The 15,128-nt window shown below is 37.8% G+C and overlaps 2 protein-coding genes across 6 annotated transcripts in view; both read right to left on the bottom strand.

The window, feature by feature from the left end:
- Positions 1-1,186: 1,186 nt before the first annotated feature.
- LOC107598483 (protrudin-like) lies at positions 1,187-8,032 on the bottom strand. 5 transcript variants are annotated; one of them, XM_016289836.1, is made up of 15 exons: positions 7,823-8,032; positions 7,221-7,436; positions 6,984-7,054; positions 6,715-6,901; positions 6,541-6,636; positions 5,433-5,545; positions 5,082-5,203; positions 3,775-3,846; positions 3,667-3,687; positions 3,470-3,490; positions 2,873-2,929; positions 1,684-1,825; positions 1,547-1,593; positions 1,378-1,459; positions 1,187-1,290 (listed from the first exon to the last, which is right to left on the bottom strand). In XM_016289836.1, exons 2-15 carry the CDS (start codon positions 7,433-7,435, stop codon positions 1,223-1,225), a joined length of 1,314 nt encoding a protein of 437 aa, XP_016145322.1. In that variant the 5' UTR covers position 7,436; positions 7,823-8,032; the 3' UTR covers positions 1,187-1,222. The 5 variants fall into 5 exon arrangements, with proteins under 5 accessions (XP_016145322.1, XP_016145324.1, XP_016145323.1 ...); XM_016289838.1 differs by lacking the exon at positions 2,873-2,929; XM_016289837.1 differs by lacking the exons at positions 3,470-3,490; positions 3,667-3,687.
- A 1,125-nt stretch (positions 8,033-9,157) lies between these two features.
- LOC107598526 (ribonuclease inhibitor-like) overlaps positions 9,158-15,128 on the bottom strand; it is a 17,841-nt gene continuing 11,870 nt past the window's right edge. Inside the window, exons 10-13 of the mRNA XM_016289898.1 lie at positions 12,399-12,572; positions 11,697-11,870; positions 9,684-9,857; positions 9,158-9,575 (exon numbers count right to left, since the gene is read on the bottom strand). Of these exons, the coding sequence (XP_016145384.1) occupies positions 9,560-9,575; positions 9,684-9,857; positions 11,697-11,870; positions 12,399-12,572 (538 nt within the window). The 3' untranslated portion in view covers positions 9,158-9,559. The remainder of the gene's footprint in view (positions 9,576-9,683; positions 9,858-11,696; positions 11,871-12,398; positions 12,573-15,128) is intronic.

Below are 15,128 nucleotides of genomic sequence, written 5' to 3' on the forward strand. Positions count from 1 at the left end.
CTAAGGGACTCTCACGAAGAGAACCCGTTCGCCGGAGGAGGTAACCATAGCAACAGTACGCCAGAACGAGCGCTTTTCAGTAAAAAAGGCGCCAAAACACAGGTTTGTTTCGCGCGAAAAGAATCTTAACAGACGGTGGCGCGAAAATTCCTCACAGAAATGCCACACAGCTATATATTCATATTTAAATCGTTTATTACTGTAACAGTACATTTAACCAAGGAAACGGGTGGTGCTATACTATGGATAACTTCCCAATAGATTTGAATTTGTGTTTAAATAGCAGTAGTGCGACATACATAGCACATTTCAACCTTGGCTTAAAGACACACACAAATAAAATGACACGAACATAGCTCATTCGTTCAATAACTATGTGAATAGGGGTACTCTTGGGTATGATTTGGAGATATAATATAATGCTATTATTTTGATCAGTATAAATGGTTTCTGAGGGTGTTCCAACAACAAACACACATGTATATAAATTAAAGCTTTTCCAGACAAACTTGCACAAATAAATGATATAACCAATAATCATGGGTTCAAGCAGATAAGCAGCTAGCAGAAGGTTGAATTGTAAAGGCTTAGTCAAAGGGTTTATGACAGAATTAAACTGACTCATATTCTTCCACTGATGTCAACTAATCAGATTTGACAGTATGTGGTACAGTATATAGAACCCATATAAAATGCTCAGATTCATTGGTTTCGGCATCCAGTTCAATAAATATGGTCTTGTTTTCCCCTTTAGGATGATGTGATATCATAATAACAGATAAACTGGACCCTTAATATTAATCTGACATATATCCCACCAAGGGCTCAAATTCTGGAAAGTGGTGTTATAATAAGGGTTGATGAAACTACAGCATTTGATATTGCAGCAAAGTGAATTCCAAATAAACCAATCATCTTGGTGTGAGGCTTTGATAAATAATAGTGGTGACTGAGGAAAGCAGCATATTCCAAGGAAAAGGTCACCATTTTGGCATAAAGGAGTTCACATAGGGGTCACGAGTTTTGGACAGACCAAAAAAAACACTCAGAGGAACCTCAGAAAGAGTGTTGAGGCAACATAAGCTGCAGGATTTTGGTCGTCCATGTGAAATGCTCCACAGTGAAGGAAAGAAACAGCAAGAATCACTGGAGTAGCCGTCTTGTGGTTCTTCTCCTAGTTTCTTTCAAAGCATTGCAATGGTGAAAGATTATTTCGTCAATCCTACTTGGTGGTGAGGAAAGTATTACACACAGAACAAACAAATACAGTCTCTCTTTGGGCTTCAGGAGCTGAAGGGTGCGAGAAAGAAAAAGAACAGTGTGTAAATTCGTCTTCAATAAAACATTCTTTACTAGATTCACACGCTCTTCTCATACCTGTGGCTCCCATGATGGATTTGAACACTTTATATGAGCAACAGCGGGAACAAAAACTGACACCACAGTTACTGCAGTTTCTCTGGAAAAATAAGATAATCATGAGTGAAACTGAAACATCATAGAAGTTGAATAGCATGTTAAACAGGATAAAGATCAGAGGCCATACCCTTTTCTTTAAAACAGAAAACGCTGAATTGCACTGGGAACAGTTCCCTGTGGAAGGACAAAAAGAAAATATGGTTTTAAAGGTGGATATAATATAGATGGCGAAAAAGTATGAAGTACAAAGAGATCGATAGTGACCGATGGTGTTGGAAGGGACACGCTTGCGAAGTTTTTCAGTGAGTTTGGACACTTTACTGCGGATGGGCTCGTTTCTGCTCAGCAGCCCGTTATCAGACACCGTGTCAAACTCAGGAACACCAGACGACACGTCCTCGTCATCCTACCAGAGATAAACACAGAGAGACGGAGATAAATGAATCATATTCATACTTAGAAGAAATGAGGTGACAGATCTGAACCCATTAGTTCTCCTGTTCAGCTCGACACCAAAATATCTTTCACTTACACTCTCATGACAAAACTGGCACACAACCTTTTAATAAAACGGAGACAATTTCCACATAGGTCAATGACCTGATTTTTCCAAATTGATTAAAAAAAAAAAGTAGATTTTTACATTTTTAATCCTTTTTTTATTTTTTTTGGGTGGTACATTTTTTTAAGGTTGTTTAACTAAGTTATAAAATATATATTTAATATTTTTATTAATTGCACATCAAATAGTTTGACCCAAGAAAATTTATATTCATGATTCAAATATATGGTATGTTTTCAACTAAACTACATTTTTAAACCAGATCATCTTGTCATTGACCCATAAACATGAATCAGTAAAGGTGTGTGAAGGTTTTCTCTTTGTTCGTTCCATTCTGTATGTAGAGGGCTTTAGGTTTAGAGATCAGGTTTACTGAAGTCATTAGAATCAGATGAATCTCTGCCTGTAGCGGCACGTGTGACGACTTCGGTAAACCTGACCCATGTTTGTTGCTGCTGAGCTTCGTTTCCTGCAGTCATCTGATGACCGGCGAGAGGACTCTGATTTCTGTGCCGTACAGCACTTAACACCATAAAAACACCACAAGCCCTCTAAAGGCTCTAGTGAATGTTGGGCACATCTCAAAGAAGTTAATTCAATTCAGATGCCAAATTGGACATATTCATAAATGCATTTCATAATTCAGAGTGCCTCTCAAATGGACAAAGTAGCCCATCTCATCACTGTGTTTGTTAGTAGAATTTCCCAACCCTTCTCATAATAAGACCGCACAAAAGAAAGTGTGACAATCAACCCTGACCCGAAGGAAGTTTCACCAAGTAACCGTTTCCTGTGACATCACTGTTAATACAAGCCACCGAAAAGAATAAAGGCATGAGGGGGTGTGGTTAGAACACCTAGAGATCATGATTGACAGGTTTGTGTGGGCACCTTAAGGGCTCTCCATCTCCTCGCAATCTTTGGTCGAAAATAGGCTACAGGCCACACCTACATTCAAAACACGGGCCGGACAGATTTACAACAGTCATGCACCTTGTAACAAGATATATCTGATTATTATTCTTTAAAAAGTTAATTAGGTCTGGATTTGATCTTGATCCACTGTGCGACATATTTGAGGTTATTTGGAGTTGATGAGATAAATGAGATGCATCTGAATTTAAATTCACAAATGAACACAGTCAAGACATACAGGTGAATCTCACAAACATATTTCCAGGTCACATTTCATCCCTTAAACAAAATAAAATAAATGATATTCTGCTTAAAAACAATGAAACATCCATTAGAAAAATATTTATTCAAATGATCTAAATCTTTTTTTTTTTAAAGGTTTTGTGAGATGCACCCCACTAAAATCTAATAATCATATACTAATTAATCACACATAAAACAGTGCACATGCATTCAGAGCATTTACATTAATGCAAAAACATGCACACACGCACACACAAAGACAGAATGTTTCTTCAGTAGTTTAGACTGTGACCTTAGATATTAAATGCTCTCGGTTACTCTATTACTCACCACTAACGCCAGAGGAGTTTCCTTGGAGAGCAGAGTAGAGGTCAGAGGTCAGATATGTACACATACACACTACACAACTAAATCTACTTGGTTAATGAGAAGGCTGATATCTACACTCATAAACACACTATTATCTGCACACTTAGCTGTGGTCTAATATTGATGCTATAACTCTCCACACCACTAGAGCTACTTACCGACGGAACAAGCTGAGATTCCTTGAGCAGGCAAACGGCAGAAATGGGAGAACATGTCAGAAAAAGAAACAGAGAAACAGACAGACAGACAGATAGATATTTTCTGACCTCTATGGCATCTTTAAACTCATCGTCAGGCTCTGCCTCCTCTGCCTCTTCAATGTTGCCGGGTGACAGATCCTGAACAGGAAGCACATTCACAGAATAAGTCAATCTGGACTGGAAATAGAAATCTGTACCAAGTAGCGCATCATAGACGGTGTTGACCGTGATACCGGTGTTAAGCCGCAACACCGGTTACGTCACTTGCCCACTGCGTCACCGACCCCCACCGTCGTTTTGATTTTTTATAGTAATAAAAACCATTTAGTTCAGTAAAAGAACAGACACTACAATTAAAAACTGCTCAATGCAGCGTGCCAAACGACAGTCACATCACAGATCAATTTTTAACTTATCCAGTGAGGAGAGTGAGTCGAGCTGACTGACAAGACGAGTGAGGTGGGATGATTTCGTTTCGAAACGAAATGCAAAAGCGCCTGTTTGGCAATATTTTGGATTTTGAAAAGCCTGTTGACTTTTGCCATTTATCTAAGGTGATTTTGGACGTTTTTTTAAACATTCGTTTTTTATTTAATTGGTTCCACATTGTTTGCTGATTTTTACTTTATTTAAACTTTGTGTCATTTATTTATTTAATTTGACATCAAGGTGTATGCCGTGCCTCCAAGGTTTCTTACTCGTTTTGCTAATAAAGGTTCTACGTTTCTTATTTATTTGGTTATATATTATACATGTTTACTTAACCTATTTCCAGTTTTGTATACCTATTTAATCTTTATGCAAGTTATTTGTTATTTTATATTAGGCATAGCCTGCCCTATAGCATGGTGTATTTTTATTCATTTTGTTAATAAAAAAGTTCTATGTTTTATATATAGGCTAAAGTGTGTTTGATGTTGTATTTTGTTGTTGCATTCAAGCAATTGACGCCGAACTGCCGCTAATTCGAAAGTGAAAGTAAAATGCGCACACTGCATTTAAGTTATTTAAAAGTGAAGAAAAGCGAGGAAAAGGGGAAATTCAAACGAACTAAAAACGAACAATTGCTTTACGCCGAATTGCCGCTATTTGAAAGTGAAAGTAAAATGCACACGCCGCTTTTACAAGTTATTTAAAAGCGAAGGAAAGCGAGAAAAAGAGGGAACGCCCCCGCGGTGATACCGGTATTACCGGTGTTGTCACACGTCGATTAACCGGTGGGAAAATGTCCTCACCGTCACAACCCTAATCCAAAGCAGGGGTGCCCAAACTCGCTCCTGGAGGGCCGGTGTCCTGCGGGACCGGGTTTGGGCACCCCTGGTCTAAAGTGTTTTATGGTTGTAGCAAGTGTGTATGTTTTAATTCTCTCTCACCTCCACACTGGTTGGAGTGGGTGTGCGTTCCAGCAGGTTTGACTGATCTGGGTCACATGGTTCAGTTTCCTCCGCAGGCTGGACTCGACTTGGGGTAACGAACTCCTTCAGCTCCAAAAGAGCTAGAGGGAACAAGAGAAAGGAAGCTGTGTGAGAATGTCTAGCTTATTGAAACTGAATGAAAATACTGAATCTGTATAATATATATATATATATATATATATATATATATATATATTCACTAATCTTTTTAATATCAGCATAAAGTCTGATCCACACTGAAGCAATAAATGCTGAAGAGACCTTCTGACCAACAAGTGCCCAGTCTTGCATTCACATTCATTTACTGACCTCTGCAGAAGTTTCTGTTCCACAGAAAGAGGGCGCTGTTGAGCACAGACAGACTCAAACCCACCGGAGTCATATACAGCAGACAAACCACCGTCAGGAGAGAACCGTAAAACCTACACACAGAATAACACTCAATGCAATCACCTTCACTATCCTTAAAGTTATCTAACAGTTTTTGCTTTTATTAGACATTTTGCATTACAAATTTAAAAAAGATAACAGAAAATAGACCAAAACAACACTATGCAAATAATTCATTCATTTTATGTATAATACTACATTATCTATGTAATTTGCCGTTTGGCGTCCATCAGTTAAGGTTAATATTGCTGCAGTAAACATCATCATTTATAAAAATGTACCACGGTAAGCATAATTTCTGCCAAAATACCATGGAGTCATTCCGTATCAAATCAACCAAATTTCAGAAACTTCCCAGGCTAAATGTTTTAGATTTTGTTCATATTTTATCTGAAGAAAGACATAAATCCTGAAAGTGATAGTGACTAAAGCCAAAATATTAAAAGCCACTGATGAAAATTCACTCAGTAATACACTATTTTAACTCAGGAATTATTAAAGATATCTTAATATGCTTTTAGATTCTGCTTCTTAAACATTTATTTTCCTATCTTCATTTTTAAGGCCCTATATGGTTCAATCCCAGATATGAGGATCTCACTGTGGTATCATAAGCAAGCAAACTGTTAAATTCTACACATTTTCACTGGTTAAAAACCAAATGTGAGTCACTTTGCCAACAGCTGATACTTTTTGGATTTTAAAGAGGAATGTCTGAAGAACAAATCATTTTTCTTTCATCAGATCAAAATCTAAATTTTAGCCAGGGACCTCTGGTTGGGTTGACACAGAATTACACAACAGTTATGCATTATTATTACTACTGTAAAACCATAGTCTAATATGATCTCCTTAAAATATAACCTTTTCATATCATATGATTTCAATCATATTATTGAATGTTTTTGTGGACAGTGGTAGTTAATTCCAAGTTCACTGAAGTAACAAAAATGCATTGAGTATTTTGGCAGAAACTATGATTACAGGGTAAATTATCACAAAGGAGCATCCATAGCGTGATACTCACATGGAGGAGACGGCGTGGCTCTCCCAGTACAACACTTTATACACAGACTCTGCACACACACACGCCTGGGTCAGCAGCTCATCTGCTCGTTTCAGCCTGTAACACACACAAGCCTTCATCTTCATCATCATCAGTGCTGACGTCAGCACTCAAACTCTCTCAAACGTCACTCACATGCCCTTGACCTCCAGCATGGCCTCCTGTTTGCTCATGTGGACCATCTGCAGGTCTCGCCGCTGCACCGCATAGTGCTTCTTCTTCTGAACCGCCACCTCGCAGCTCGTGCCCTGGCAACGGTTGCCGAGGTACCCCAGCACAGCCGGAGCAGAGATGGCCAGCAGCAGCAGAGAGAGCCACGCGCCTGAGGGCATTTACCCCAGGAGACACTCAGTTACATCACATCTGTACAGAATATATGCTCACGGCATCTACTCGCTTCTCACCTTCACTCAGAGTGAGGAAGAGGATGTTGAGCAGAACGCAGCTCAGCAGGGAGCACAGCGGCATCCTCCACCTAACAACACAAAGAGCTGAATACTGGAGACCCGCAGCAGCATCAATAACTCAGAGACGCGTTTAGAGCAAAAACACAGCCTCCTCATGAGAGTCACACGACAGTCTCCTGAAGTACAGGCAGAAGCTCTCAGTGCAGTCAGTGATTGTTACGGGACGTCTCTCACCCGAGCAGGGACCGCAGCACCTCCAGCGAGTCTGTGACCGGCTCCAGGAAGATGGCCATCCGCTTGAAGCAGATCCCCATGTTCAGCAGGTCAAAGGTCAGCGCTCTGGGGCTGCTGTCTATGGAGGACGCGTCTTTAGCGGGCAGCTTGGTCAGTTCGGCCCGGTCACCGCTCGCCTGTGTGGGGTCCTGAGGAGAGGAGGCTGCGCACTGCATGCTGGGAAATCAGAGGTCATGACTGTGAGGATTCAAAGACTGTGTTTATCTCTATACACGTGTGACAGTAAAGAGACTCACATCTGTTAAACCTGATGCCTGACAGTCTGTTTAGAAACTTTAATGATTTAATCAGAGTTAATAAGCAATGTCAAATCCAGCAGACTTCTATAACAAAGCATCCTGACATATTAAAAATATGAAAAGATGAAAGAATCAATTCAACGGATGTCAAACAGATTTGCTAAAAACACACCATGACTATTTTTACAATAACAATACATAAAAATATTAGTTATGAAAGTAAAAAACGAATATAAAGAGAGAAACATAAAACACTGTCATATAAACATCAACCAGAAGAAAACACAACAGATAAAAACATACCTTTTAATCCTAAAAACAGCGTCTTCTGCCGCTATAGAGTCATTCAGAAGTCTTTAATGCGCATTAAGATGAATAAATCTGAGACTAATCCACTTAAAACTATATTAAAACGCTGTATTATCGCTTATGTCCAGCGCCTTCTGCTTCCGCGATCCACAGGCGGATGTGTGGATGTCAGAGCGCGATGATGAGCGAGTGCCAGGCAGAGCAGAAGAGCGCCGATCACATCGATGTGTCCCAGAAAACCCAGAAGTGACTGTCATTTGAGAAGCTTTTCCTGTCTGGCGTTTGACTTTTAAAACTATTACTGTCATCAGTGTCTGTTGACCTTAAACGTCCTTTTTTCTTGGTTAATGAAAGTAATTTTCACTAAACAAAAAGATATTTTGCTGATTAGATCTAATCTGCTTAAACTTAAACAGGTTAGATGAGGGACCCACTCATGCACCCTAATGTTGTCCCAGTCCAGACCCATGAATTTGAGCTAAGACCCTGCTTATGAGATCAGACAGTATCACTGAGACGCCACACATTACATATGAAATTAATAACTCTCTTGTATTGACACAGATTAAAATGAGTTTTGAGCGATAATCATAACCATTGGCTTTTCATACACAGTTTCATGAAGACAGCAATGATGTGAGGATAGCAAATGTGTCATAAATGAACTTCATGTCCTCATTAAATGAGCAAACATGTGCATGACGTTTGACAGAGACATTAATAACCATCATCATCAAAGACTGACCCCACAAATGAAACTCAGCTCAACTTCACGGAGGAAGAGTTTAATAAATCTTATGTGAAAAAAATCCATTACATTCATATACAATATAATCATCAGAAATATCATAAAGAGTTTTAAGCATATTAGAGCTTAACCCTCAGGTTGTGTTTTTAGGCACTGGAGATATTATTAATGACTTCAGTCTCATTGCACTGTATTCAGAACAAATTGTGTTATAATAATATTGGTTAGTAAAAATACAATATTTGGTCAGTAAAAAAAGATATTTCTTAAACTTGGGCCATGAAACATACTAAACATACTAACATGTTTATCACAAGACCTTTGAATACTTTGAGTGTGTGTAACAACATTTACTTAAAACAATGCATTGAATGAAATATAGAATTAAACAAAATACAGTCTAAACACTTAGTTTTACATCATAATGGTATATGTACATCTTATTATAAAGCATATACAATTTTGATTTGATCATATTAGCATAAAATATACATACTTGTTTTGTGATATTTAGACGTATTGAAAAGTTGCCTATATATCAAGGACAGCATATTTCATTCTAAATATTACAAATCCTCTGCTTTCAGTAATAGGTCTAAATGGCAATGAAAGGTCTGAAATAGCACAACTAGTAAAACACGCACAGGCTTATCTAGATTTATCTAGATTGTTCATTTTTGTGATGTGCTCCAGATTAAAAAATCAGAGATTGGAGGCATCACAAAAAGCATCCTGTTTTTTTTGGTGCAATTTTGAGTTTTTATTGCGAGTAGATAAAAGTAAAAGTAGCAGACCCTTTAAACATTTTAAGTTTTGTCTTACTCTTTTCTGTGTGTAGCTGCTGTTGTTAAAATCCAAGTAATCGTGACAGTGCCTCTGTAAACTCCTGTAACTCACACACATCAGCGCTGGATCACTGTAGCTTCAGTTCTGATGATTCTGTTGACTTCAATGTGTCTGTCGTGATCCATATTCTCTATCATTTAATACCTGCTGGTACTAAACACAGTAAGAGATGCATTATGAAGCATTACTGCTAACACACATCTGTACTGGGGATTGATTCAAATGACATTATTATGTGATACATGAATCATTACTACTTACTTCAGTGTCTCCAGTTTATAATGTGGATCGTTTTTTAAAGCAGAGAGCAGCTTCACACTCGACTGTTCTAGTTTATTCCTAAACAGATCCAGTTCTCTCAGATGTGAGGGGTTTGATTTCAGAGCTGAACTCAGAGCAGCACAACCTTCAGCTGTGAAGCCACAATCCCACAACCTGCAGAACAACAACACACTCTTCACTCTCAGTTCAGCAGAAACAACGGTGAGATCACGCACATGCGTATTACACATTCAGTCTAGAGGCTTGTTCAAGCAGTGTTGCCAACTGCTTTGTGCTTTTGAAAAAAAAGTTTCTAAGTGTAGTTTGAAAAGTCGCCAAATCTAGCAACAAAATTGCTAAGTTGCTAACATTAACACAAATGAAGATTGTTAGAAAAATACTGAATCTCTGTGAGCCCATATAATTAAATATAAAGTGCATATTATCCTAAAAGCTGTGAAGCACTAATTTGAAGTTACAAATATTAATATTTTTCTTACACACAAGTATGGTTTTGCTTTAGAAGACACTGATTCATCAACTGGGGTCTTTTTGGATTATAGCTGTGTTTGTTTTGCATTTTCTTTGAAGCATAAACTCTGAGGTTACTATCCATTTGCATTATATGAACTCACAGAGATCTAATATAACCAGAAGATACATAATTGTTTCACTGGAGCTTAATACTGGATATGTTCTTACGTCAGTTTCTCCAGTTTACAGCGAGGATCCTTCAGTGCATCAGAGAGCAGCTTCACTCCTGCATCTCCTAGTTTATTCTCAGACAGATCCAGTTCTCTCAGCTGTGAGGGGTTTGATCTCAGAGCTGAACTCAGAGCAGCACAATCTTCAGCTGAGATGCCACAAATAACTAAAGACAGGACAAACTAACAAAAACATAAAAACAACTGCGGAGCACGCCACGGAGGCAGCCATCAGCGCCATCTCAATATGATATTGATATTAAATGCTAAATCTGTGTGTGTTACATCTCAGGAGGCATTATTATTTTGTCTCATGTCTAAGGGGATATTTACACAACACCATTTTCAGCTGAAAACAGAAAACTTATGTATTTTGGTTGTTTATTTACATCACAATGGCATTTCTCTTTTTAAATACAACAATGAATTAATGATCAATTACATATATTTGAACAATGACATTTTATTGTTTTATTAACTAGTAAAACTACACATTCTGAACAAGTTTGAAGCAGTGTATCGGTAGTTAGTTAATATGCTACCTAACTGATCAACAATTACAGGTACAAGCTAACGATGTGTATTATAAATGAACAATCATTATTGAACAATTGCAGCTAGCAGCTTCATTCAAATGTGTGAACTGCTAAACACATATGCACCTTTTTAGTGTTTGAGTCACTTTTCAAAAGTTGCTAAATACATTTGAAAACCTGCAAAATGTGTTGCTAGGTTCCAAGTTTGACAAAAAGGTTCCAAGTGTAGTCTAAAAGTTGGCAACATGAACACAAATGAAGGGTGTTAGAAAAATATCTCTGTGAGCCCATATAATGAAATATAAAGTTCATATCATTCTAAAAGTTGTGAAGCTCGTTCTGAAGCTGATGTGAGAAGTGAAGCAGAAACACAGTCACTTCTGGCTTGAGCTTCAATATACACTTAAAAAAGTTTAAATATTACTTAAATATTACACACAACTATATGTTTTGCTTCAGAAGACATTGATTTATCAACTGGGGTCTTTGTGGATTATAGTTGTGTTAATTTTAGATGGTTTTTGAAGCATAAACTCTGAGGTTATCATCCATTTGCATTATATGGACTGAGAGAGATGGATTTTTTATTTTTTTTAAACTTCATTTGTGTTCATTTGATGGAATAAATTTATATAGATCTGTTATGACATGAGAGCGAGTAAATGATAAGAGAATTTATATATTTTGGGCGAAGTGTCCCTTTAATGTAAATTACATGAAGACAGACCCTAATATTTATAATTGTTTCAGTTGAGCTTAATGTATGATCTTACATCAGTTTCTCCAGTTCACAGCGAGGATCCTTCAGTGCATCAGAGATCAGCTTCACTCCTGCATCTCCTACTTTATCCCCAGACAGATCCAGTTCTCTCAGCTGTGAGGGGTTTGAACTCAGAGCTGAACTCAGAGCAGTACAACCTTCAGCTGTGATGCCACAATCTCTCAACCTGCAGAACAACAACACACTCTTCACTCTCAGTTCAGCAGAAACAACGGTGAGATCACGCACATGCGTATTACACATTCAGTCTAGAGGCTTGTTCAAGCAGTGTTGCCAACTGCTTTGTGCTTTTGAAAAAAAAGTTTCTAAGTGTAGTTTGAAAAGTTGCCAAATCTAGCAACAAAACTGCTAAGTTGCTAACATTAACACAAATGAAGATTGTTAGAAAAATACTGAATCTCTGTGAGCCCATATAATGAAATATAAAGTGCATATTATCCTAAAAGCTGTGAAGCACTAATTTGAAGTTACAAATATTAATATTTTTCTTACACACAAGTATGGTTTTGCTTTAGAAGACACTGATTCATCAACTGGGGTCTTTTTGGATGATAGCTGTGTTTGTTTTGCATTTTCTTTGAAGCATAAACTCTGAGGTTACTATCCATTTGCATTATATGAACTCACAGAGATCTAATATAACCAGAAGATACATAATTGTTTCACTGGAGCTTAATACTGAATATGTTCTTACTTCAGTATCTCCAGTTTACAGCGAGGATCCTTCAGTGCATCAGAGAGCAGCTTCACTCCTGCATCTCCTACATTATTCCCAAACAGACTTAGTTTTCTCAGATGTGAGGAGTTTAATCTCAGAGCTGAACTCAGAGCAGCACAATCTTCAGCGGAGACGTCACAATCTCTCAACCTGCAGAACAACAACACACTCTTCACTCTCAGTTCAGCAGAAACAAACACACAAACACAGACTATGATATTAAATGCTAAATTTGTGTGTGTTACATCTCAGAAGGCATTATTATTTTGTCTCATGTCTAAGGGAACGTTTACACAACACCATTTTCAACTAAAAACAGAAAACTTTTACAACTTGTTTATTTACAACAGTCAGTCAGAATTATTGCGCTCCTATTTAATTGAGCTCGGTCTGTTTGGCGCGCATGCGTGCAGCATCGCTCGATCACTGAAGTCTGTGAAGTTTAGCGGAGAATCCCAAAGCAGAAGGCTTATGCACTTCTGACAGAAAAATGGAAATATTTTCATGGCTTTCTACCATTTATAGTGGGAGAATATACCTGTGAAATGCAAGTTATGCATTCAGGAAGACAGCACATCTCAAACACATTAAACAGCGCGAGTAGCCTAGTGTCTCTGTCAGCGGCACACGCGGCCTTTCTGTCAGAGCATCGGACGGGGCGAGCCGCTTAAACTAATATGCGAAACGAAACTATAAATTATGTCTTACCAGTTTTTAAAGGCCTTAATATGAAGCTCGTCACATGTTTAGAACAAATTGGATCATGCACTTTCTCCGCAACAGCTCAGTCTGTGTCCTCTGCTATATTTTCAGATGAGCTTGTATCAAACTACTGTAAATCGATATAAACGGTATTGCCTCATATCGAATCGCTTATAAAGAAAATATCGATATGTCGTACAAACTCGATATACCGGCCAGCCCTAGTACTTACTACGTTTTTTGCTTTGACCGTGGTAGGACCCTTGCTGTCTATAGAGGATCAGAAAGCTCTCGGATTTCATCAAAAATATCTTTATTTGTGTTCCGAAGACGAAAGAAGGTCTTACAGGTTTGGAACAACATGAGGGTGAGTAATTAATGACAGAATTTAAATTTTTGGGTGAACTATCCCTTTAAGACTATTCTTAAGAGAAATTCTGAGAAGTTTTATGCATATGGGTCCTGGGGCCGTATTCACAAAATATCTTAAGGCTAAAAAAAGATAGCATTTTTATTTCTGTTTTATGTTATACTGTTTTGTCAGTAATTGGGGTTAAATGCTCAGTGCATAACGAGCAGGTGTGTTTATGGAGTGGTGTGTTGTGAACTGGGTGTGGTGGGCCGATCTGTGCCAGAAGGTCCAGGGCCACATTTTAGCCTCAGTTCACCCCTGGTTACAGGTAATCAAGAGAACTATGTTACGGGTAATCAAGAGAACTACTAAGTCACTAAGACCAAAATCACAAACCATCATAAAATGGCTGTTGCAGGCAATTCTCCTCAGAACACAAACATTTTAGGAACATTTCATGATAATTTCCCTTTAACTGAATTATGTTCTTCTTTATATGTACAAGCTGGGCAATAAGTAATCCATAGTGATCCTTTATAGATATTTTAATTATTTATTAATCTCTGCAGTACAGTGATGCGCCATTAGAAAGAAATGCACCTTTCATACGATTACATCATCAGAGAGTATCTGTTCAATTTGAAATTGGTTTGTTTAGACATTTCTAGCTTTTTATAGATATATTTGTCATGTCTGTGAGGCAATTTTTTCATTTTTGTGAAGCACTCCAGTTCACGGTGTCAGAGACGGCAGAAAGCGCATCCTGTTTGTTTTCTTTATTTTACAAAACCATAATGATTTGTTAATATTGTGAGTGCACACAAATAAAAGTAGACTGATGTATTACACTGATCTGTGCGAGTAAAAATGATGGCAGATATTATGTTGTTTCCACTCAATAGTGCACTTTTATCTAGGTTAACACTAGAGCGAGTGGATATGTAAAGCTGCTACAACTTACATGTTTTAATTTACAAATGATAATTAGATTTTTTTGTAATCTTCAATTGTGTTCATTTGAAGGCTGAAATTCATATAGATGTGGGATGACATGAAAGTGAGTAAATGACAGAATTTTCATGTTTGGGTGAATAATATATATTATTATAATACATAATTGTTTCACTGGAGCTTAATACTGAATATTTTCTTACGTCAGTGTCTCCAGTTTACAGCAAGGATCCTTCAGTGCATCAGAGATCAGCTTCAGACCTGCATCTCCTACTTTATTCACATACAGATCCAGTTCTCAGCTGTGAGGAGTTTGATCTCAGAGCTGAACTCAGAGCAGCACAACCTTCATCTGTGACGCCACAATCTCTCAACCTGCAGAACAACAACACACTCTTCACTCACTTTATATAAAGTTTTACAGCACAAAACAATAAAATTTACAAATACATAACTTTACAGACTTACACACTGGCAAAGTTCACTATATCAGAAGATTAGAGATATTCTCACTAGAAGAGCAATAGATGAGGTTTCACAGACATTCACCGAAAACAAAAGTGACAGACATTCTTGAAATTAGCATCTTAATCTCGAGTTCACAGTTAATGTGAGAAGGAAGAGACACCCAAAACAGTCTAAACCGTGTCTAATCTGTTAAAATTAATACTACCATTGACAACAAAGAAAAGAAGCACTGC

The sequence above is a fragment of the Sinocyclocheilus grahami genome, unplaced genomic scaffold, assembly GCF_001515645.1.
Source record: "Sinocyclocheilus grahami isolate Dianchi unplaced genomic scaffold, SAMN03320097.WGS_v1.1 scaffold252.1, whole genome shotgun sequence".
Lineage (NCBI taxonomy): Eukaryota > Metazoa > Chordata > Actinopteri > Cypriniformes > Cyprinidae > Sinocyclocheilus > Sinocyclocheilus grahami.

Bases quoted from the DNA above. Each gene is read 5' to 3' on its own strand.
- LOC107598483 (XM_016289836.1), bottom strand. From the start codon at position 7,435: ATGCAGTGCGCAGCCTCCTCTCCTCAGGACCCCACACAGGCGAGCGGT. The intron at 1,460-1,546 runs GTATGGCCTCTG...TTATTTTTCCAG, and splicing joins TTTCTGTTTTAAAGAAAAGG to AGAAACTGCAGTAACTGTGG. The intron at 1,291-1,377 runs GTATGAGAAGAG...CGCACCCTTCAG, and splicing joins ATCCATCATGGGAGCCACAG to CTCCTGAAGCCCAAAGAGAG.